The following is a 24,486-nucleotide window of genomic DNA, read 5'->3' on the forward strand; positions in this document are numbered from 1 at the left end:
GAACTGTTCTCTGAAATGTTCCGCCCATCGTTCTAAACGTCTGGACTGGGGACAGATGAGGGTGTCATCTTTTTCCGAAATAGTCTGACTTACATTTGACTTATTAATTCCAGTTTCTTTTATTATTAGTACCATGCTGTCAGAGCATAACAGAAGAGCTACAACGAATCCACAAATCACAGATCATTAGAGCTTCCTATGAAAGTTAACACAGTCCAAAATATTTTAGTTAAAATAAAATATAAAACCCCTTCGAGCTCGACATAAAATTGTGTCTGCAAATTAGGGTATTTAGATTGTGTTGGGAAGTCCTGTGAAATGTAAACCCATGCTACAATAATATAGACTTCAAAAATAGATCTCTTAATAATCTTGAAGAAGTGGCTTACACTAAGTTGGCATGAAACTTTCTAGATCCAATTTTTTACTCATTGTGATCTTAAAAATTTATCATTAATCCTACTGTTATACCTTTCTGTTTCCTTTTTACACCTAATCTTTGGTACTGATACTATTACTACTTCTACTACTCTGAGAATTTATATCGATAATTTTATCTCGCTGTGCTAATGTGATGTGGTAATTTGAGCCGGTGCACTTATCTGTCAGGGTCTACGTTGTGTATAGATGACTAACTGATGAAAGTCGAGGCCTAAAGCGCGACATAAATCGCGAATGTCGCGGTATCCTGTAAGGATAACCAGTACTTATTTTCATGTTCCATTGGATAAGAGCTTAGTCATAAATTCAATAACATGTAGTATTTATTTACTACACTAAATGCAATAAGTTTATCGACATTCATTTGTGTATAGTGATGGCCTTTTGACAGTGAAACCCTAAATCAATTTAGCTGTTTTTATAACACTAAGCAATAATTCCAAAATTTATACATCTAAACATGTGGCCCGAATAATGATAGTCGTAGTTGTTGAGATACAGTTTCCTACCTCTTATTCTACGTCCCGAGTAGGAATTACTGGAAGATTTTATGGTCGTTTAATAAAAGTCTGTATGAATCAGCAGCATTTTTTGGTTGGACCTGATCGTCAGTTTTGTTTTCTACCAGCTAGCTACCTTATGAAGACGTCTGATTTTTAGATTAAAACCAGTTATGTGTGTAAGCATGAAATTTTGCTTAGTTTGTGAGTCCTTACGTAAATGTATTAACCCAATGACTTGACAACAGTATTTTGTTTTGTTGGAACTGTTATATTCTAGTAAAGATTAAATCACGGGTAACTTCTGAGAACTATTAATGGAATTATATATATTCTGTATATCTATACTCCTCTTATTACAAGCTTTATTTGGACCTATAGACTATTATGATACGATTTACTATCCTTAAATTATACTCAGTTTATTGATTACCGTCTTCCACGTTCACAGCCACTTTTTAGCTTGATCTTGCACAAATGTTATTTTCTATTTTGTGGTTTGATGTGGTCTGTTTGTCTAGTATATAAACCAAGTATGTTTGAAATAAATGATTCGCATAGTGGAAGCTGTTATCGGCGTTCTGGACTCAACTGGAAGGGCCAGGAGAACAAAGGACCAATAAGGACGCTAGGCTACTCATATCAGTCGAACGTCACTGGTCTAAGATTGTATAATTCGCATTTCGATTGGCGAATAAATCACGTGATAATTAGCCGAACTTAAATATACAACACTCCTACTTCAATTTTCCATTCAGGATGTTCGGGAATGGTGGGCATTTCTAGTAGTATATCTGTAGGACAAATTAAGTCCTACAAAGTTTTGACCAGTATCTCACCAGAAATTCTTACGTTAAGTGCTGTCAAATGTTTACGGAGAAGAATTGAAAGACCGTTCAGATTCTTGAATTGTCTCCCTCATTATACAGGAACTTATATTGATGACCAATTAAAGGAAACGGCTATCGAATAGATCCCTTGTTAGAGCTGGAATTAGTTAAAGTACGTTTAGCTCGGATAGAAGGAGAAATTGGGGTGGATAGATTACGTCAAAGGGTAAGGTAACATTGTAATCAGGCTATGGCTGATGAGGTGATATCGTATGAGTCTGTATCTGTTTCATGTGGAGTTAATGTTCCTCCTGGAAAGGACTGGATAACAATGATATCTGAAGCTTTAGACCTACCAAAGAGAGAGATCATAAGGCTTGATGTTAATCTCATGAACTACCGGAGTTTCACACGGAATTTCGAAGACTGCTTCGATGAAAGCGTTGGATTCCGATCTAGTTTAAACTATTTGATTCAGTATTGTGATGGTGAAGCTAAGACTACTATTGTTCATTATGAATCGCTCGAACCAGAAGAAGGCTGACGTAAAGCGTTAGAGCTTCTCGAGGAATCATTCAGTCAGTAGCGCATAGTAGCTCATGCATTTATTGATAACAAGCTAAACATCCCTGCTATTAAGGGGACTGGTTCAGATAATTTAAGAAGACTGTCTCGTGAGATGCATATTTGTGAGCTAACACTCACGTAGATGAACTATGTATCCGATCTGAATTCTACAGAGTCTATCGAATGTATGTTTTTAAAACTCCCACTATGCTTACAAATAGAATGGGTGGAAGTGGCATATAAAATTCTTAAGACGGGTAGAGAGCCTTTATTTAAGGACCTTTGTGAATTTGTGAAAAAGCAGTCGGATATTGCTAATACCAGATACGGATTACTTGTCAATACAGATCCTTCTAATCGCAACCAAATGCAACCGGCTATTGTTACTGAAAGAAACCTCGACTCAGAGTATAGAGCGAGAGTATCGTTCGCCAGCACGAGTAAATCTGATGTCCCTCCACACGTAAGACGGGACATTCTTGAGTTGTCATGTTTATTATGTACTGAAAAACACCCTTTAGACCAATGTGGAAAGTTTAGAGATAAGGATATTAATGAAAGGATAGAATTTGTACTAAAGAAGTTGTGTAATGTCTGTCTGAAGACGGACCACATAACAAGAGACTATCGAGTACCGAGGTCATGTACCGTCGAAGGATGTGGCTGGAAACACCATACCTTGCTACACAGGAAGAACAGGGAGACGGCAATAATAATGTCCACATCAGTAAACAACTCCGTACTGAGGGAGGTGCTAAGCGTGCACAGAGACAAGTGGCCGAAAAAAATTGTTGACGCTAAGCCGAAAACTGAAGCACCATCCGCTAATAGACCTAAATTCACTCAAAGAAAGCCTAAGGAAAAGAAGGTCTCCAAGCCGAAAGTCGAGACGCCGAAAAAGCCAAAGGCCATTGTAACAAAGAAGTTAGTAACTAAGATCCTGGAGAAGCAGGCAGCACATATTCTCTATGGTTTTGAGAAAGGCTCCTCTGTACGGGTTGTGAATAAGAGTAAGGATGAATCTGGTAGCTTTAAAGGAGCTAATGCTAGTCTGAGACAGATTATGTGTGGTTGGGACCAGAATAAGATTGCAAATGCCCTTTTAAAAAGAGGTTGTGAATGGCGCTTTAACCTTCCCAGAGCTAGTCGTCGAGGCAGTGCACGGGGACGCATCATAAAGTCAATAAGAAGAATTGTACGATCACTACTGTTTCAGAAGGTATTGATGGACGAGTCTTTAGAAACGTTTTTAATAGAGGCTGAAGTAATATTAAACAATCGGCCACTCATAAAGCTAGTTAATGACTGTGATAATCTGGTCTGTATGTTTGCGCGTTCCACTTGATGACTACAATTCCTTTAATTATTGTACCAATCTAATTGTTTTTACGTTTAAAAATATAAAGTTTACAGTCAAGTTGTCTTTGTTCTGACTATAGCTTTCACATAGACTCTGGGATCACCATTATCGCGTTTACAGTTCTACTAGTATATCTGTAGGACAAATTAAATCCTACAGCTCATACCGGTCGAACGTTGTTGGTTCAACACAGTACTAAGATAGTATCGGTTGCATTTCGATTAGCTGATAAATCATGTGGGAATTAGCCGGGCTTAAAGTCACAACAGGAACTCAGTGGTTTGTTTTACGGTGTCCATGTATGATAGTGTCATATAGTCAGCAAATATCACAAAAAATTATTTTACCGATTTTATGACCAAACCAACTTTCTACCTTTTTTGTTAGAATCAGAAAAGGCGGCTATTGAACTTGTGTTTAATAATGCCATTGAGAGTCTTTCCGTTGACGATCGAAATCTTCCTCAGGTTCAAATTTTACTGCCCGTTTTACGTCGTGGAATAGGTATACATCATGGTGGACTGTTGCCTATACTCAAGGAAATTGTTGAAGTGTTATTCGCTGAAGGTTTTATAAAAGTAAGTTTTTGTTTTTGTACTAAGTACGCGGTTCTTTTCATTTTATCGTAATGTAAGGGTACTTGTGTTACTAACTGTTATATATTCATTATTGGCTGGTAAACCATCAACGGAAAATTGATGGTATACCATCTGATCCTTTTGTTTTCCCATTATCGTTTTATCTGATGTCCTTGCTAATCACTTCTCATTGGTGGGGTATTATGTATAGGGAGGCTTATGTGTACTGCATGAATATCCAGAGAGTTCAGCTGTGTGGATTTTTTAATTGCTTTACTCACTTGTTCCTTCACTCTTTAACCTTCGTTATTGGTTTGTCTTCTTTGTTCTTGACTGACTGCTACATCTCCTTGCTACCGTCAAAACTTTCTAATTGCATGCACATAGATCCACTAGTTTGTCGCCATTCTCACTCCTTTCTCCTAGTCCATGTTCCATAGTAATGCTTCATACCCAGTACTGTCTATCCCAACCTTAACATTCAGTTTCCACACCGGAATGATCAAGTATTTTCCTGGAAATTTCTTTACGACGAACTGCAGTCTCTTATAAAATTGATATTTACCATCTCTGCCATAATTAGTAGGTGCATATCATTGAATAACATTTATTATATTTTTCTCCTTTGTTCTGAAGGATAATTTAATAATTTTAAAGCCGTCGATTTCTCATCCTAGAAGCACGTTTTTGGAAAGCATCAGTACAACCCCATCGTATGTGTGGCACGTTCCTCTTCGTGATCAGAACATAACAGGACCTTTCCTAAATTTGATCTTTTTTGTCCACATTGTGTTCGATGCGTGTCACTTATTTCTGTCATAGCCAGACTTTATCTTCTCATTTCCACTGTTATTTAAATGCTTTAAACGGTTTCCGACATTGTCTAGACAGTCTGTCTCTATCTTAGATGTTACTCTGATTTTCAGAATGGGTATCGGCTTCGTGACGTCCGAAAAAAATAAGGCGTCAAAACTATTCTACATAAAAATCCTTCAACTCTCAGGGCAGAGTGTAAGTAGTTTCTGGTTAGCGTTTTTCTTTACGGCGTATGGTTGCTGACCTCCTTTATTCAGGCTAGGGACCGGCAGAAGTGGTAGAAGAATATCAGGCAAATTTAAAGTTTGGAGTTAATAGCCCATAGTTACTAATTTTAAGTTTTTTGATGTACTTTTCTGTTTCCGTTAAAAGTAAGTTCTGTCATGTAATATAGGTACTGTACGCTACCGAAACGTTCGCTATGGGTCTTAATATGCCGGCTCGATCTGTGTTATTCACGTCTACTCGGAAGTTCGACGGACGTGACTTCCGTTTACTGTCATCTGGGGAATATATTCAAATGTCAGGACGCGCAGGTCGTCGAGGAAAAGATATACGTGGCACAGTTATAATGATGCTTGATGATCGTATTAGTGCAGATGAAGCCAGAAAACTCTTACTTGGTGAACCTGACCGACTGGATTCTTCATTCTATATAACGAATAATATGATACTTAATTTACTTCGTGTTGAGGACATCAATCCAGAAATAATGCTCGCTAAAAATTTTCAGCAATTTCAATGCAGGTCTGAATTGCCCTATCTTGAAAAACGTAGGTCTTGACAGTTTCTTTATTTCGGTAGTATAAATTTACCGTTTTGTTTTTTATCTTACTAATTCTTATGTTTAAACCATTCAGTTTACGACTACGGATAGAAGATAAATAAACAGCGGTTTAAAACTATCCAGCATTTATCATTCTTGCTTCAATGCATTTTATTTAAATTGTATTAGACTACTAAAACAAATAGTAAGTTTTTGCAAATATGATGGTAAAAGCTTTAAATCTATTTTAGAGAAACATGTATTTATTAACTAACCACAGAAAATAAAGTATATAACTAGTTAAAGTTAATTAACAGTAATGTATCGCAGGCTAATTTGCTTATACATATATAAATGCTGCGTCAATAAAATTAAATTATTGATATAAGCAATACTAAATCACAGTGGTCAGGATGAGAGTCAGGCATTTGACCCAGAGGTCTAATCCACAAGTCAGTAGATCAATGTTAGAGGATGCAGTCCCATGGTAGCTGGTGACCAACATAGGTTCATACACCATTTATTCCCTCAGAATCTTGGAGCCCATATGGACCGTTGGTTTGAAATCAGGCTTTTCCAACTCCCTAGGTGAACCCTCTGTGTCGACCAACCCTGTTAAAGCACTGCGCTATGTTGAAGCTGTTACGAGTTTACTTAGTCTGCGAACGGAACCAAGACTTGTGACCAAAGACCAATAAACTAGCTATTCTGTTGCGTCCCAGCCCCGCTAACTAGAGAGAGAAGTCGAAGTCCGAATGGGGAAGTATATTTCGCAAAAAGCCAGAAGCACGAGGTATAACAACAGACAAAAATCAAAACGTATATATACAGCACAAAACCGTCCTTGGAAAGCGTTATAAAATAGCATACTAAAAGACACAACCGACCAATAGCGTTCTCCCAAGTGGGAAATCCGACATGAAGGTGAGAAGAGCGCTTTTGGCGCGAAAACAAAGTAATTCAAATTTTCGAAATAAAATTGCAAAATTAGGACCTTTTCCAAGTGAGCTCTAGGGATCTAACGTCCCCAACACACCGGACACTCGCTTTTTGTCCCCTCAAATTTCTTAAAAACAGTGAGTAGGACTTCCCTAACGCGTAGCGATATGGGATCAGTTTTAGAAGGAAAGCTGACTCTCCCCACCCTCGGCCGTACGAGGGCATTCGGGGGCTGAATAAAGAATAACAAAGTACTTATTAATAGTAGACTACTTCGCTATTTTTTTTAAACATTTAATGAATGATTAACGTCTAATTTTAGTGGCTGTTGGATGGGATAGTAGAATTTTAGAACAAAGCTAGGAACGGTTGAACTAAGGTGTATTGTCAGTCTATGCAGCTCTTAACTTTTTACCCGAGTCCTGTTGGTAGGTGCAAACTACCTAGGTAAGGTTTGTATAACTGTTGTAACCAATTGTTGAAGATTTTTAGTGAAATGGGCTAGATTCTTTCACCGTTTGTCTTGCCTTAGAACAGGAGTTTTGAAAATCCTCTTGTGCTTTCCTAATGCATCAGCTATAATGCTTATGACTACTCTTTATCATCACTAATTCTATCAATATCTGTGCTGCTTTGATATCTATTTTCATAGTTCCATCTTGTGATGATGTGGTTTGAAAAAGTAGATCGACAGACGTTTTACAGGTTCTACATTGTTCATGAGTGATAATTACACTATACTCTTCTGTTAAGTCTAACCGTAGCAACGGTAAATGAATTATAGAAAGGTTGGGAGATTAAGTACTACGTGATATGACCACTATGCACTAATTTCATATATAAGGCTCTGTGAGACGAATGTCACTAAAGTTTACTCACCAGTCAACAAACTTTTATGAATAGTCTTTTTACTAATCTACTTTGTCGTTGTTTGATTGTGGATACTGTATTCAGCAGTTTTTTAACGACATCGTAGGTCCCTGTCTAACATATCACATCTCTTATTAGCACAATCTAAGAATGTTAATTGTCAAAGGGATAAGGACAAACTAAATACGGGTTACATGACTGCAAAACCCTTTGTTTCTGACGGTGGAAGTTCTTTATTTATTTCTCTCGTGCTTCGGTAATGTATTTTCATTTACTTGTTGGTATATCTCGACATTGATGGGTTTTCTGTGTAGAAATTGTCTCCACTAATTGCATACCTGCACTAAATATGGGAGTATTAAAGTTTATTTCAACGACATTGTATATATACTTGTTGTTACTAATGATTTTTAGCTATTGCGTTTATTTAGCGAACGTAATACCAGTTATTGTTATGATGCGGTAGGCTTTAATATTAACATTTAAGTGTTCGTTTTGATAATTCCCAGTTTTAAATAAGTAGAATAGTTTTGAATCAATTCACAGATTTCAGAAGAGACTTTCAAACTATTTCGTATGACAAACAGCTTCATAACAGTATGACTTTATGACATTAATTTCACATAAGATTTCTGTATAAGGGTTATTATATTAACTAACTTAAGAGAATGATTAACAACGAATTCACTTTATTACATTTACGCGTCCTCAGAAAAGGTGCGGCTGCTTTCAATGTAGCACTCATTTTACATTAGATCTCATTGCGTTTCTAGATAATTCGCTTTTTCCAAATATATAGTAGCAGTCCCAAAAATGTCTTGAGCCGTCCAAATAAAACTCGGCTGCGGCGAAAATTTACGCAATATTTTGCGTCGACGTGTATGATTATTCGAACTGACTTACTGGTTTCACATTTCAGAATCACTTACCATTTAGCTTTGCCGTGATTCTTCGCGCTCTCATAATATCTTAGTTGAGTTTTTTCATATAAACAGTGATCATCGGTCGTGCTTGCATGTGTACTTAGGAAATCAGTTAGAGTGTAATACACTTATTATCTGTGTTAGATAAATAGCCATATGAAGGAGTAGAGTATATCTTTTAAAAATCAGGAAAATAGAATAGCAGATCAGCCGGTAAAACTGGTTTAAAATATCTCATATTTACTAAAATAGAATAACAAACTCTAACTACATTGAACTATTGAGTCAGTGTGAGTACTTTAACATGACATTACGCTTTTTATTTTATGTTGTTGTCTGAACAGTTAGTAATTTTTCTACTTCCGATTGCAACTCCTTATTTTCTTATTTATTATTCGTATATACTACCGAGTTAACTGTCATTACTCACCTAACTGACATTTCTATTGTTCAGTAAGATACATTGAGACCAGTGTTGAATCCTTCGAGTAAATTGATTATTACTGATACTAGCCCGAATTAATGCAATCCTAAGCAAGTTATTTATCATTGAATTAACATGATTCATATGTAAAGTTCAGGATGATTTTGTCTTTTTCACATTTTCTCCTGTTTGATATTCAGGTTTAAATGACACAGAATCTCTTATCAAAAATATTTGTTTTCCGGACGATATTGATATGGAACAGCTTGGCGCTTATGTTAAACTTCATCATGCAGTTGCCGTATGTGAATCTGAGAGGTGGGCATTAGTTTCACAAAGAAAAAGTGTCATACCTTTCTTTCAGACTGGTAGAGTGGTTCGAGTATGTTTACGATTAAAGTGTTCTAACTTGATTTAAAAGTTCATTTCTTATTCTCTATCGATAAACAAAGGTAAACTATTTGTATTTTGGTTAGATTCGCAATCTGGACGATTGGGACTTCGGATGGGGAATTATTGTGCACGTAGATCGGTCTGTGCATCAAAAATCCGACAGAATGTCAGTCATTTGTCTTATGGAAGTGGCTGAAGACCGCATCCTAAGAAATTCAGATTATACAAGAAAACCGATTCCTTTTTCGTTTGTGAAACCTGCTGATGGTGTTGATTTTCAAACTGATACTTTTACATCGGTTATTCAGTTAGTTTCTGTCCCTCTAGATTGTTTGTCTGGTATTTCAAGCGTTTGTCTCAAACTAAATTCATTATTGGAGTGTGACAATCAGAATACTGAAATGTTATTTAACAAGCTTTCAGTTCAACCTGATCATGTAAAACGACGTATTTGGGAAGGTGTTGGTCGTGCCAAAGCAAAATTAGGAGGAGTACTACCAGTATTAGATCCTATCAAGGACTTAAATATTAAAGACGATCGTGTGAAACAACAGTGCGAGGTTAGTTTGAACATCAATTCAAACTTTTGGTTGTAATACTAAGGTATCCATTATAATTTGCATAATTTTATTCGAAACAGTTTATGACGCACGATGTATCATAAGTGAGTTTTAAAAATAGATTATTGTTTAAGTTAACGAAGAGTATTTTCGTGATGTATGTGTTGTTTATGCTTGCAGTTGTATTATAGTTCTATAGGTTATGCGTTCTCACTAATGTCATTAAGCACATTATAATTTCAGTTCATTTAACGAATTGTAATAATTTATTTCGAATATACGATAGCAGAGTAAATTGTCACTCTCTAGTTGCTAAACGAATATCTTCCCTGCATCAAAGGGATACAAGTTGGCAAAAGTCAATGAAAGCGAGTACAAAAGGTGCACATCAATAGGTCTAAACATTAATTAGGGTGACCACCAAAAGAGGTAACAAAATCTTTATGGATGTGAAATTTGTTCCATTTACCCTGTCCGTTTGCCTCTATGATCAATCAAAAACGTAGTTTTCTAGTCGTCCAATGAAGTCCACTTTAAACAAATATTTTAATTTCTTGAATTTAGTAACAATTTATTGTATTTATCACTCCAGTCAAGTTATCTCATTCATCTGCTTTGAGCAGAAGCCGAGAACCGTAGTTTAAATCCATCATTGACTCCTGTCTTTACGTTCATAAGCGATTTTTCTCTACTTCTCCTTTTGCACTCCCCGACCTTCATTGAAGCGATAGTGATTTGTATTCTTCAATCTTAACAACAAATTCTAACTATAAACATTTAGAAGAGTAGTAGTGGTTCAAGTGTTATCAAAACGTGTTCAATATGTCTAAGGGTACACTTTTATCCAAACATCTAAAGTTATAGCACTCTGACAAATCAGTTATCTCTAGCTACAACCGCGACCGGTTACTAGGACTCATTCATAATAAAAAGAAAATCTCTGCACATATTATTAACTTTAATATCCATCTTAAAATAATGACAGCCGATTACGTCATTTTGGGAAGATGTTAAAAATGTTTCATAATTGATGGGGGTGTATTTATTTATTTATTTGAACACATAAATATTGGTACAAGAGAGCGCCAATATATATGCGCCACACAAAACAATGAGAATTCGAAGAGAAATAGAAAAAAAAGAGAACAATAACGAAGAGATTGGTGTAAGGTAGTGTGGTAGTAATGAGGGAACGCAAAGGTACAATCAGAAGAAATCTTTCAGTTAAGGGAGACACAACCACTTTTTATGAAGTAAAAGAAGATTACAGCAGGATCGCCACTGGCTTCTATTCTGAGCCATATCTGATAACGTCTCTAGCCACTGTGTTGCACCATCTCTCAGACCCCAGCCAGGAAGTCGTGAAGGACCGACAGAAGCCAGTCCTTTGCAGCTTCCTTTCATACCACGACGCCATGTCATATACTGACCACCTCTCCACTTTTTTCAACCAGTCCCAGCGTCGGCAAATAATGCACGACGTGGAATTCTCTGGGACGACATTCCGAGAACATGTCCAAGCCACCGAAGTCGGTGTTTCAAGATGGTGACACCAATTGAACTATCGTCTCTGCGCCCGAACACACGATGCCGAACCTCTGCATTACTAAAATGGAACAGCCACTGGATGTCAGCAATCCTTCGGAGACAGCGATGATCGAACACAGAGAGTCGTCTAACGTCCTCAACTCGGAGAGGGCAGGTTTCACAAGCATAGAGTAAAACTGCACTCACCGACGCGTTGTAGATTCGACCTTTTACAGTCAGACTAACATCACGAAGGCGCCAAAGGTGGCCCAGATTGGCATAAGCCGCTCTGGCTTTCACTATACGTGCATTGATCTCATCACTCACGCCACCACCAGCACTTATGCATCTACCCAGGTACACAAATTCCCGACTACTTCTACCTGCTCACCACCCAAAGTGAGTACATGATCAGAATCCTGCCAGACTTGTAAAAGTACTTTGTACTTCGAAGATGCAAAGCACATACCGTACATACGGACACTGATTGCCAACTGATTAAGTGTGGATTGCATGGCTTGGGCATTATCGCACAGTACGACAATATCGTCCGCATACTCAAGGTCGAGAAGTCTTTCTACAGGCAACAGATCCACACCACCACTACTTACATCCATCAGAGCTGTTTCCGGAATGTCATCGATGGCAAAGTTGAAGAGGAATGTTGAGATTGGACAACCCTGTCTAACCACACTGCTTGAATGGAACAATGGAGAGAGGTAGTTGTATGCCCTCACTGTGCCTGAGGCGTTTGTATATAGGGCTTTTAGATGTTAATAAACTTCTCAGGCACAGCCTTCTTCAATAGACAATCCCAGGGAACAGTCCTATCCAACGAATCGAAGGCAGTCCTGATGTCAAGAAACACTACGATTGTTGGCTTTTGATAAGTGTGGCGGTGTTCTAACACTTGGAGGAGGGTGAAGATATGATCAATACATCCTCGACCGGAACGAAAACCAGCCTGCTCCTCGCGAGTCAATCTTTCTCGGGTTTTGAATAACCTACGAAGTATGACGGAAGCCAATAGTTTGGACGCAATCGGAAGTAGACTTATCCCCCGATAGTTGTTACAGGAACGACGTTAACCCTTTTTAAAGATAGGGACAACTATCGACTCATTCCATGACGTTGGTACACTCTCTAGCTCCCAAAACTTTGTAAACAACGTCGTCAGTTCCTTAGTCAGAAAGTCACCACCATCTTTAAAAAGAGCCGGAGGTAAGTCACTTGGGTCAGGTGATTTGTAGCACTTCAAGAGTTGGAGTTCCTTGCGGACTTCCTCCTCATTTGGCGGATCAGTCGTCACCGGCCATGAAGGGCAAGACAGTCTGACCGATGTTGCCGGAGCAGCAGGCCAGTTGAACTGCCCTTCAAAAAATTCTGCCCATCGTTCAAGACGTCGATGGATGTTAGTGATTGGCATCCCGTCATCCTCACAGATTGTTTCGCTCACACAAGACGTGTTGTTGCCAGTGGCTCGGATGAGCTGGAAGAGCTTCCGGTAGTTACCAGATGCAGCTGCTGCTTCCAGCTCATTAGCACGCTTCGACCACCAGGCTTCTCGGTCCTTACGCAAGCTTTGCCCAATTTCCTTACGTAACATCCTTCGTTTATGGTCAAACTCACGGTCAGCCGGAGTAGACCGACGGGCTTCAATGAGTTGTAAGGAGCCTGAAGAAACCCAGTGCTTATAAGCGGGACGTTTCGCGAACCCACAACTGACTGTACCCGCCATTTTCATGGCGTCATGCAATTGCAACCAATGCTCATCTATACTTTTCGGTGGAGTGGTAGCTAGCCTAGAGGCTAGCTCGGTTCGATACTTACTTGCAACAGAAGTTGCAACCAGCTTGCTAATATCAATCCGTTGATGGCGGTCACTTCTTTGTCCACTGAAAAGTAAGGCAAGATTGGCGCAGACCAAGGCATGGTCAGAGTCCAGATAGGTACTCGAAAAGGAGCGGCAGTCTTGTACACAACCACGACAGCGGTAGCTGATCGCGATGTGATCAATCTGAGTCCAGGCTTGAGATGCAGAGGGAGGACGCCGGGTGGCAAATCGGTGATGACTGTGCCGAAAGTTAGTGCTAGCCAGAAACAGGTTGTGGTCTGTGCACAGTTGCAGTAGACGGTCCCCGTTACCTGTCCTGCGACCAACAAGTCCCCATCGGCCACCTAAACGACTCTCTTCTGTGCCTAGACGCCCGACCTGAGCATTCAAGTCTCCGGCTAGTACCACAATATCTGTCGAACGCACTTTCTGGAGAAGAACAGTTAACTGGTGATAGGATTCATCCTTGATTGCATCCGGGCTGCAATCTGTCGGGGCATAGGCGGAGATGACGAAAAGACATCGTTTCTCACGCCGATTTCTCCTCACTTTGATGGAACTTTCTAATCTAACAGCACATAACCGACTGTTAATGGGGATCCAATCGACTAGTGCTGCCTCAGCTCTAGCGCTTAGTGCGACACCAACGCCAGCAAGAGCAGACGAAGATGCCATAGGGTCCCCGGATAAGCGCACGTAAAACAAGCTTTTTGAAGCGACAGATGTAGAGCGAATTTGTAGTACTTCACCAGAGTCTTGAATACGGGTCTCGGATAGACAGCAGACATCGATATTAAGACTCTCTAAAGACATAACCAGCCCTATCTGTTGTCCAACCTGCATAAGTGTATGAACGTTGAAGGCAGCCTGTTTGAATGGTGCACGTGGTTTCAGAAAAACTGCTTCAGTACTCATATTCATTGGTAACATACAATTTTCAACCGGACAGTGACTCGAGAACGTTTAGAGAGAGTCGAATTTCCACCAAAGACGAGCCGCTGTATAAGTATAAAAGAGGGTGAATAATGTGGAAAATAATAACAATAATAATAATACTAATGATTATAATAATATTAATAATGAAAATAATAGTAATGATAATAATTTGAATCAATTGATTGTTTTTCGAAGCAAGAAAAGTAATTTCCATAGACGTAGAGAGTTCATCATTTGTGTGTGGGCTGTGATACTGCCCGGGTGCCCAAATCGAAGTAGGTGGTTATCTTAGAGGGCCACTCCCCGAGCCTTTGACCTAAAGGTGTAACCCACAAGACAATGGAGCATCGTCAGGAGATGCAGTCCCATGGAAGCCGGTGACCAACAATTGGTTCATACGCCATTTGTTCCCTCAGGATACTGGGGCCCATGTGCACCATTGGTTTGGGATCCGGTTAAAGCGCCGGACATTCGCTTCTGGTCCTCTCATTTTCGTAAACAACACCCTCGCCACGAGAAGGCAGTGAGTAGGACTTCCCTGGCAGAGGCTGTATACGCGTGGCCGTGTGAGAGTATTTCGAGAGGGAGAGCGGACTCTCCCCACTCTCGGCCGTACCAGGGCATTCGGGTGCCGATGGGGGTGTTGTGAATACTGAATTTATGCCATAGTTTTTTTAATGTTCAGGCTAAACAATCCTTGCAGACACTTAGTGGCAAAAATTCTGATGATAGCCCACCATATGCTCCAGCTAGAATAATAACTTTCGAAAAGAAATTCTGTATGAGGTTGGTATACTGTAGTATATTTCCTTCTACAGTTACGTCTGAGCGTTTGGCTTTCTGTGAAACTCATTTTCTTTTAGCTACAGTCAGTCGGATTGTAGGCAGAGATAACAACGTGTATCCTTACCCTTCCTTGTTCTTACTGTCCCGTCTAGTCATACTGCTCATAAGCGACTGTATATCGGAATCTAGACCAGGAGAACCTATTCTGTTTTGGGACTCTATGATATACACCAAACGCTAGCAAGGTCACAAGAATTACCGGTCGAGTCTCCAGACACACAAATAGTAGATTATGGCCTTTCTTTATTCTGACTAGGTGGGGTCAAGTGAATGACTACCATTGAATCCTGTATGTGGGTTTCAAAGACAGCGCGATATTCTGTAGTTCTAGCTAATGAAATCTGTTTTGACGTAAGGTTGTAACGTTGAAAGCCCCAACATGCGCTTTTAAGAGGCCAGGAATAGCATTTCGTGAACTCGAATTGTTAGCATTAGTGGTGGGTGTGGATAAAATCATAAGAGAATAGGTGGAATAAATATTAAGTAGTGACAAAGGGATTCGAAAATGAACAAGAGAATCTCGAGTGTTGTTCGAGATGTGTGGACAGTTGTCATTTCGTTCTTCTAAAGGCCTCATTGACGGGGATGAAACCCTATGAGATAAGAAAAAGTGTGACGTTTTTAGAGTCGATTCATTCTAACTACTTCTGTTGTTTGGATGCGGCATCACGGCAAACGCTAATTGTATGAGAGGAAAACCCGTTATAACCCAGTACAGTCATAAGTACTACTTCGTTCTCGGACTCGAAATTCCTGTCTTAGTCGTAACATTTTGCAACCGACTTGCCTAAAATGGTAAAATCAATTGTTTCAGCCTATGTAGCTCGACGGGGTCGTCATGTAGGCACGCCTTGGCTACGATATCAGTGTAACAGCTATGGGCTTATTTTAAGATCAAGATGTACAACTGTAATTGGACGTTAGTAAGTATGCTTGTGTTCTGAAATCTGGCGATGAGCAAATATTTGATCTGAATATCCAAATTCAGGTCTAAAACCAGCCTAGTTTTCCTGATTTGCTCTTCACAAGCTCTGATGAAGTATCGGATGATTTTAGTGATTAGTAATTTAAATACGTAGTCAAACTTTTTCTTGGTTTATTACAAGACGATTTTTGTCTCTTCTTATAAACCGGAACAGCCAGCCCTCAGGTTTAATCAGGAGTTACTGAGAGCTCAGAAACTCTTAATAGTATTTGTCAGCTTAGCTGCCTAAACTAGACCTCTCTCCTTAAAGATCTCAGAGGTTAATACATCAGGGCCTCCTACTTACGCTCACTTTAGATTAACTATAGTCTTTTTAACTTCACTAAAAGTTTAGTGACTTGGGGATATTCGCTTTTAATGTTTTTATGAGATAGTGAGTAGCTGGAATATAAGTGCTGGCAAGTCGAAATGTCCTTTGAAATATTCTGCCCGTGAGTATAATCTCCTAGACTGAGAGTGAATAAAGGTTCCATCTCTCTCCGACATAGTCTCACTGACAAGTATGTTTTAATTAACGAGTCGGAAAAGTTGTCTAATGTCATCTTTCTTAAGCAGTGCATGTTTTTCGCTGAAAATGTTGGGTTGGACCAGTAGAATGAATATTTCCGCAATTATAGTAAATTTCGCCTTGTAGTCCGCAGATGTCGATATGTATATGCTTTAGTCTTGAACTGTATTCCATATTAAGTGCAGAGACAGCTGTACGAAGCAACATTAATTAGTAGTCGGTAAAAACAATAAATTCACCCATAATATTTTCTGTTATTATCACTTCATACAATATTAGGTTCAATCAACTGTCTGGTTAAATTGTTTCTCAGCTCAAGAAATATTTTGCAGTGAAAATCGTCGAAAAATTTCTCGTCATTTTGGTTTTAGTCTCAGTGTAGTAAATCAGTGTGGTGTTAACTTGCTTTAGGACTTAGTCTATTCTGTTAACCACTTACGTTGCTCGGAAAGACTGTCTTATTGTTAGTTTAGTTTACATGTATTGCCATGATTAAGTTTTTTTCAACACTTAATTATATTTACACATTTAGAAACATTTAAAGTATTAAATGTCGTCTGGTTGATATTACATAACGAGTTCAAAAGGCTTAAATGTTATGTAAAGAAAATCTTCAGCGCATGATTTGCTTGGTGCAATATAACTTCAAGCATCTACTTAAATAATTATTTACTCAGGTAAAAAAGGGAACTTTTTTTTTTTCATTATAGACGATTAATTTATTGAAAGCACGAATGGCCATGAATCCGATCTCAAAACGCGCTGATCTAGACAGTCTTATTGATCGTTTTAATTGGAAAGCTACTGTAAGTGTTTCAAATATTTTCCGTTTTTTATTTTATTCTAAAAATTAGGGTAAATATTCTCCACACTGCAGTCGTGATTAATTTTCAAGGATGTAATATAGGTTTGTAGCGTCGTGTTTTATTTCCTTGGATGATTTAGTGTATCATAATTAGTGTTTTCTCTTAGTTGAACGTCTACTGTGTTTTGCTGGTATCATTTAAATCCGAAAATCTAACGTTATCATATTTCTATCATTTGATTAGCAGATAACTATCAAAATAAGAAACAATCTTTTCTTCATAGCTGACCTCTGTTAATTAATGCCTTGATGAGAACATAGATACTGCTAAGAAAGACTCAAGTTAATATGAAGCAAAATCTTTCCTATCCAAATGTTATTTGTTATTAATGATTTACAGTAAATATACTTTTTTTGAGTAAGATCTGAAGATTGTAAAACTATTCAGCAATAATGGATTGTACGAAATTTTTATTGTCGAACTTTTAATACAAGCTTGTTTATCAGTTTCTCTTAGCTTGTTGACTTATTCTCAAAATGCTTTCAATGCTATTTAGTTAGTAGTAGGATGTAATAATCATCTCTGCATACAACATCATCTGTGTTTTTCAGATAATGTTTTAAGAATTGTCTAGCGTTTGATTCTGTAATTATGTAATACATTTTCATTTTACTCTGCGTTTCTTCACTTGAGGAATATTTTAATCACTTTATAATCAAATATTAAAGTATCCATATATTACATCCCTTGTGCATTTATTTTAATTACAGAATTTGAGGAAACTCGAAGACATTCGTGAACGTATAAACAGAACAGATTCACTTTCACATTTTGACGAGTTGCGTGCAAGGAAAAGACTTTTGCGAAGACTTTGTTTTTGTTCAGAGGATGATACAATTGCATTAAAAGGTCGTATCGCCTGTGAAATTTCAACTGGTGATGAATTGGTACTGACTGAGTTACTGCTGGATGGGTTCTTTTCACAATTCTCACCAGTTCAACTAGCAGGTGTCATGTCATGTTTTGTAGCAGAAAAACAAACAAAACATCACAAGATAAATCTGAGTCCTGCCATGAAGAAGGCTATAAAAAGTATCCACGTACGTTTTTCATTGCTATTAATGATAAACTCACCAGTATTCACCAATTGAAACTTAGCAGACGTAAGCTCAAATTAGTTGATGGGTTTATTTATGTGGTCACATAAATTTTGGTACAAAGCGGCACCGATTACCTGTGCACCACACAAGTCACTTGATGTGTGTGAGCTGGGATGCTGACTGGATGCCCAGACCGATGTAGAAGGCTTTCTTAAGAAGCCACACCCAAAGCCTTTTACATAAAGGTCTGGTCTACAAGGCAGTGGAGCAACTTTAGGAGATGCAGTCCCATGGTATCCGGTGACCAACAATGGGTTCATACGCCTTTTGTTTCCTCAGGATACTGGAGCCCATGTGCGCTACTGGTTTGGAATCAGGATTTTCCAACTCCCCTAGGTGAACTCTCCATGTCCACCGGCCCGGTTAAAGTGCCGGACATTCTCTTTTCGTCCTTTCAATTTCGTAAACAACACGATCGCCGCAAAAAGGCAATGAGTAGGACTTTCCTGGCAGTTATGGATGTGTCCTCAATCAATCACATACAATCGATATGTTTTGTATGGCTGCGAAACGTGGCCATTAAGAGTAGAAGGTACTCGTAAGCTACTAATATTTGACCACAGATGCCTCAGAAATAATGCTGGCGTCTGCTGGGATCACCGGATAAGTAATAGTGAGGTTAGACGCAGGGTATTAGGGAATGATGGTAAATCAGTTGATCAGCTTGTGAATCTTCATCGACTGAGATGGTTGGGCCACGTGTTACGTATGCCCGAACACCGATTACCACGACGTGCAATGCTAACCGGTGTTGGAGATGGTTGGAAGAAAGTTAGGGGCGGCCAAACCAAAACGTGGCATCAGTGCTTGAAGTCACTAACTTGTAGTCTGAGCCATGTTGGGAGATGCAGACTACTTGGTTGGGGTCCGCGTGACTATCGTAACCAATGGTTGGAGACTCTTGGTGACATGGCTTAGAATCGATCACAATGGCGTCGGTGTATACACTCTGTCTGCCCTCAAACTAAGAGATTAAAATCGCTTCATATCTTTCTTTCTACGAACTAATTCTTTCTTCCTGTACTATATCCTTATATGCTATCTTTCCCTTATATATTACCACCACTACTTTCATGAATCCGGTGTTCATCTTGTCGTGTTAATGTGGTATGGCAACTTGTTCCGATGCATATATATGCCTGGTCCTACGTTGTAGCTGACTGAATGACTATATTTTGTAAGCCAAATTAGATGAAGATATCAAATAAATTATTGCTCCTGAAATTTCAGGAATCGCTTTTCCATCAGTATTCACCATAAAACCGTTTTTATTACTTATACACGAACTCGACCAATGCAGTGTAGCTTGCAAGAAATATGACTTACACTTTAGGAGGTTCGAGGCTGCTTGGTTGTGCACATCCTACAAAGGAGGTGCTGTAACAATAAAAACTAGATTAGGAATTTCCGGGGCCACAACTGATATGATTCGATAACTCGAAGTGATGTTAGTCCTCGGACATTTGGTGAATTTCTGTCATGTCAACAGGTATTAACGAACATCAGATTATTTATGGAAGTTTTACTTTTGATGACTTCGGCTTCCCTACTGTTTGTCACCTTTCACACTTCAAATTTTGTCAGTACTTTTAGTAACATAATCTTGCATATTATGAATCTTTAAAGGATAAAGCAAGATATCTTGCAAAAATGTCTGCCGAATGTAATATTAACACGGATCATAGTAATAATGAGAAACAACCAACGACTTTGGTTGAGAATCTTGGAAATAATAGAAATAGTCTTTCGGATGACGAGCAAGCTTATGTTAATCGTTTTGTCGGTGATTTAATGGATGTTGTATGTGCTTGGGCTGAAGGTGTCAGTTTTTCTCGACTTTGTGAATTGACAAGTGCATTCGAAGGTAGTGTAATTAGATGCATCAGAAGACTGGAAGAACTACTATGTCAAATGCATAATGCAGCCAAAGTTGCAGGAAACTCGGAGTTGGAAAATAAGTTTTTAGAAGGTATGTTTCTCCCTTCTTTTGTGATGCACGTTTTATAGTACATGTTTTACAATTTAAAATCCAAGTAAAATGCTGGAGTTAATGATAATAACATTTAAGCTACAATGATCGTAAATTACACTTATCTAGGTTGGTAATACTATATATTTTTCAAAATGTATGTATAATTTTAGTAATTTTCTTATTTCGTTAAGCAGTCAATATTTCAGAAAACAACATAACATAAAATCATTTCTAACTAGTGTTAGTTTCATAGGCGAATTATTCACCTTCATACAATTTCACTGATCGTTTTTAGAGTGAATGTAGTCTATTTATAAATGTCTCATGAACAAAGTAATACAAACAGTGCTCATAACAGTGAAAATATTTAACGTTGTTATGACCTTGCGTCTCCCAATTATTTTGTTTTTGCCAAAATCCCCGTCGCCAATTGTTATGACCTTGGATGTCTGACTTTTCGATCACACGACTTATCTACCAATCCGAATACGACTTATACGAATCTTCGCACTAGGCCAACCAATGACGTTCAACCGGTGTGGGCAGTTTAGTGTCCTTATTGGTCCTATGTCCTACGAGCCCTTCCACTTGAGTCCAGAACAAGATACCAGCTTCCGAATCAGAGCAGATCGTTTATTTCAGGCATACTTAGTTTATATATCAATCACACAGACCGCAACGTACCATAAAATAGGAAATAATATTTGTACACAAATAAGCCCAAAAAGTGGCTGTGAATGTGGGAGGCAGTAGTTAATAAACTGAACATAACTTAAGAACCGTAAATCGTACAATAATAAGTTATAGGTCAAAATAAAGCTTATAATAAGAGGAATATAAATATATGTAATGTAATTGTTGAATAATTATACAATAAGAATATTTATAGAATATTAGTCCATTAATAGTCCTCGGGAGTTACCTGTAATTTAATCTCCACTCGGACATAACACCTCCCCCCCTTTTTTTTTTTTTGAAAAACCCAACTTTAGATTCTGATTAAAAAAAAAAGAATCATATGTGACTTTAAATTCCTCGACATTCTCCTCCTCCTCGAAATAATGTTGGGTCCTTATGGCTCCAAATTACAACTAGTAGGACTTTATTTAAACCATGTTTCTCGTATTGACTGGAGAATCCACTAAAAATGACTAGATGATGATGAACGACCTTTGATCTGAGTTCATTATTTTCAAATTCATTATGAATCTCGTTAGCAGATAACGAGTCATTAAGAAAGTCAACGTCTAACAGAATTAAATTAGATTTTTGGCCATCATTCGACTCAGCTGACATATTTCCCTCATTGTTATAAGAAGTTTCATCAAAATCATATGCATTATTCTGAGAATCAGTATCTGGCACACTGTCATTAGAAATGGGATAAGTTGACTCAATATAAAATTCTGTCTTCCGGTGATTTTGAGTAACATCTGGTACAATTTGGTTCATCGTGTTGCTCCAGTTATTTTCTGAATACGAGTCACCATAGCTTTCTCGGCTAATAGCACGTGGACCACAATTTTGTTCGAGCTGACGTTTATTTTCGCAGCTAGACAGTACCAGTAGTGTTTCATTTGATTCTGGACTCTGGGCATCATCTACAGGATCTGGCTCCTGATCATCTGGTATTGTCACAACTTCATGTGCATTTAGCACAATATTTTCTTGCTCTGAGCTGGACACGTTACCAATATTACGTTTTCCTTCTGGTATAGAGGGATTTGAATCCTGCACAGGATATGCTTCTGAAATGTCCATTACTGCACCATTATCTGCATGATATATAGATTTCTTATTTTCTGCTTGAATGCAGAGTCTGCCCAAAACTGTTATAAATAGCTCTTGTTGCAAGGCAAACATCTTCTGCTGGTGCTGTAATATTAACCGCAACTGTTCGAAAGAAATCGACATTTTTTTTTTGTTGCCAATAATATTAGCTCCAAAAATCACCGGCAATTATACAGCTAATTTATTTCCAAAATCTGAGTCACCACTTGTATTATTATTATTTCTTTGTTGCCAAAATCCCCGTCGCCAATTGTTATGACCTTGCGTCTCCCAATTATTTTGTTTTTGCCAAAATCCCCGTCGCCAATTGTTATGACCTTGGATGTCTGACTTTTCGATCACACGACTTATCTACCAATCCGAATACGACTTATACGAATCTTCGCACTAGGCCAACCAATGACGTTCAACCGGTGTGGGCAGTTTAGTGTCCTTATTGGTCCTATGTCCTACGAGCCCTTCCACTTGAGTCCAGAACAAGATACCAGCTTCCGAATCAGAGCAGATCGTTTATTTCAGGCATACTTAGTTTATATATCAATCACACAGACCGCAACGTACCATAAAATAGGAAATAATATTTGTACACAAATAAGCCCAAAAAGTGGCTGTGAATGTGGGAGGCAGTAGTTAATAAACTGAACATAACTTAAGAACCGTAAATCGTACAATAATAAGTTATAGGTCAAAATAAAGCTTATAATAAGAGGAATATAAATATATGTAATGTAATTGTTGAATAATTATACAATAAGAATATTTATAGAATATTAGTCCATTAATAGTCCTCGGGAGTTACCTGTAATTTAATCTCCACTCGGACATAACACCTCCCCCCTTTTTTTTTTTTGAAAAACCCAACTTTAGATTCTGATTAAAAAAAAAAGAATCATATGTGACTTTAAATTCCTCGACATTCTCCTCCTCCTCGAAATAATGTTGGGTCCTTATGGCTCCAAATTACAACTAGTAGGACTTTATTTAAACCATGTTTCTCGTATTGACTGGAGAATCCACTAAAAATGACTAGATGATGATGAACGACCTTTGATCTGAGTTCATTATTTTCAAATTCATTATGAATCTCGTTAGCAGATAACGAGTCATTAAGAAAGTCAACGTCTAACAGAATTAAATTAGATTTTTGGCCATCATTCGACTCAGCTGACATATTTCCCTCATTGTTATAAGAAGTTTCATCAAAATCATATGCATTATTCTGAGAATCAGTATCTGGCACACTGTCATTAGAAATGGGATAAGTTGACTCAATATAAAATTCTGTCTTCCGGTGATTTTGAGTAACATCTGGTACAATTTGGTTCATCGTGTTGCTCCAGTTATTTTCTGAATACGAGTCACCATAGCTTTCTCGGCTAATAGCACGTGGACCACAATTTTGTTCGAGCTGACGTTTATTTTCGCAGCTAGACAGTACCAGTAGTGTTTCATTTGATTCTGGACTCTGGGCATCATCTACAGGATCTGGCTCCTGATCATCTGGTATTGTCACAACTTCATGTGCATTTAGCACAATATTTTCTTGCTCTGAGCTGGACACGTTACCAATATTACGTTTTCCTTCTGGTATAGAGGGATTTGAATCCTGCACAGGATATGCTTCTGAAATGTCCATTACTGCACCATTATCTGCATGATATATAGATTTCTTATTTTCTGCTTGAATGCAGAGTCTGCCCAAAACTGTTATAAATAGCTCTTGTTGCAAGGCAAACATCTTCTGCTGGTGCTGTAATATTAACCGCAACTGTTCGAAAGAAATCGACATTTTTTTTGTTGCCAATAATATTAGCTCCAAAAATCACCGGCAATTATACAGCTAATTTATTTCCAAAATCTGAGTCACCACTTGTATTATTATTATTTCTTTGTTGCCAAAATCCCCGTCGCCAATTGTTATGACCTTGCGTCTCCCAATTATTTTGTTTTTGCCAAAATCCCCGTCGCCAATTGTTATGACCTTGGATGTCTGACTTTTCGATCACACGACTTATCTACCAATCCGAATACGACTTATACGAATCTTCGCACTAGGCCAACCAATGACGTTCAACCGGTGTGGGCAGTTTAGTGTCCTTATTGGTCCTATGTCCTACGAGCCCTTCCACTTGAGTCCAGAACAAGATACCAGCT

The 24,486-nt window shown here is 38.3% G+C and overlaps 1 protein-coding gene across 3 annotated transcripts in view; it reads left to right on the forward strand.

Moving 5' to 3' along the window:
* The window catches only part of LIMA1_1 (LIM domain and actin-binding protein 1), a 39,910-nt gene that overhangs the window by 13,015 nt on the left and 2,409 nt on the right, over positions 1–24,486 (forward strand). Inside the window, exons 8-14 of one of the 3 annotated variants that reach the window (XM_051211265.1) lie at positions 4,086–4,276; positions 5,487–5,865; positions 9,215–9,396; positions 9,491–9,967; positions 17,314–17,409; positions 18,180–18,509; positions 20,196–20,538. In XM_051211265.1, coding sequence (XP_051071299.1) covers positions 4,086–4,276; positions 5,487–5,865; positions 9,215–9,396; positions 9,491–9,967; positions 17,314–17,409; positions 18,180–18,509; positions 20,196–20,538 — 1,998 coding nt within the window. Of the gene's footprint in view, positions 1–37; positions 5,866–9,214; positions 11,435–17,313; positions 17,410–18,179; positions 18,510–20,195; positions 21,711–24,486 lie in introns of those variants that run through there. The other 2 variants (XM_051211263.1, XM_051211264.1) reach the window with 2 other exon arrangements.

Source organism: Schistosoma haematobium, chromosome ZW (assembly GCF_000699445.3).
Source record: "Schistosoma haematobium chromosome ZW, whole genome shotgun sequence".
Taxonomy (NCBI): domain Eukaryota; kingdom Metazoa; phylum Platyhelminthes; class Trematoda; order Strigeidida; family Schistosomatidae; genus Schistosoma; species Schistosoma haematobium.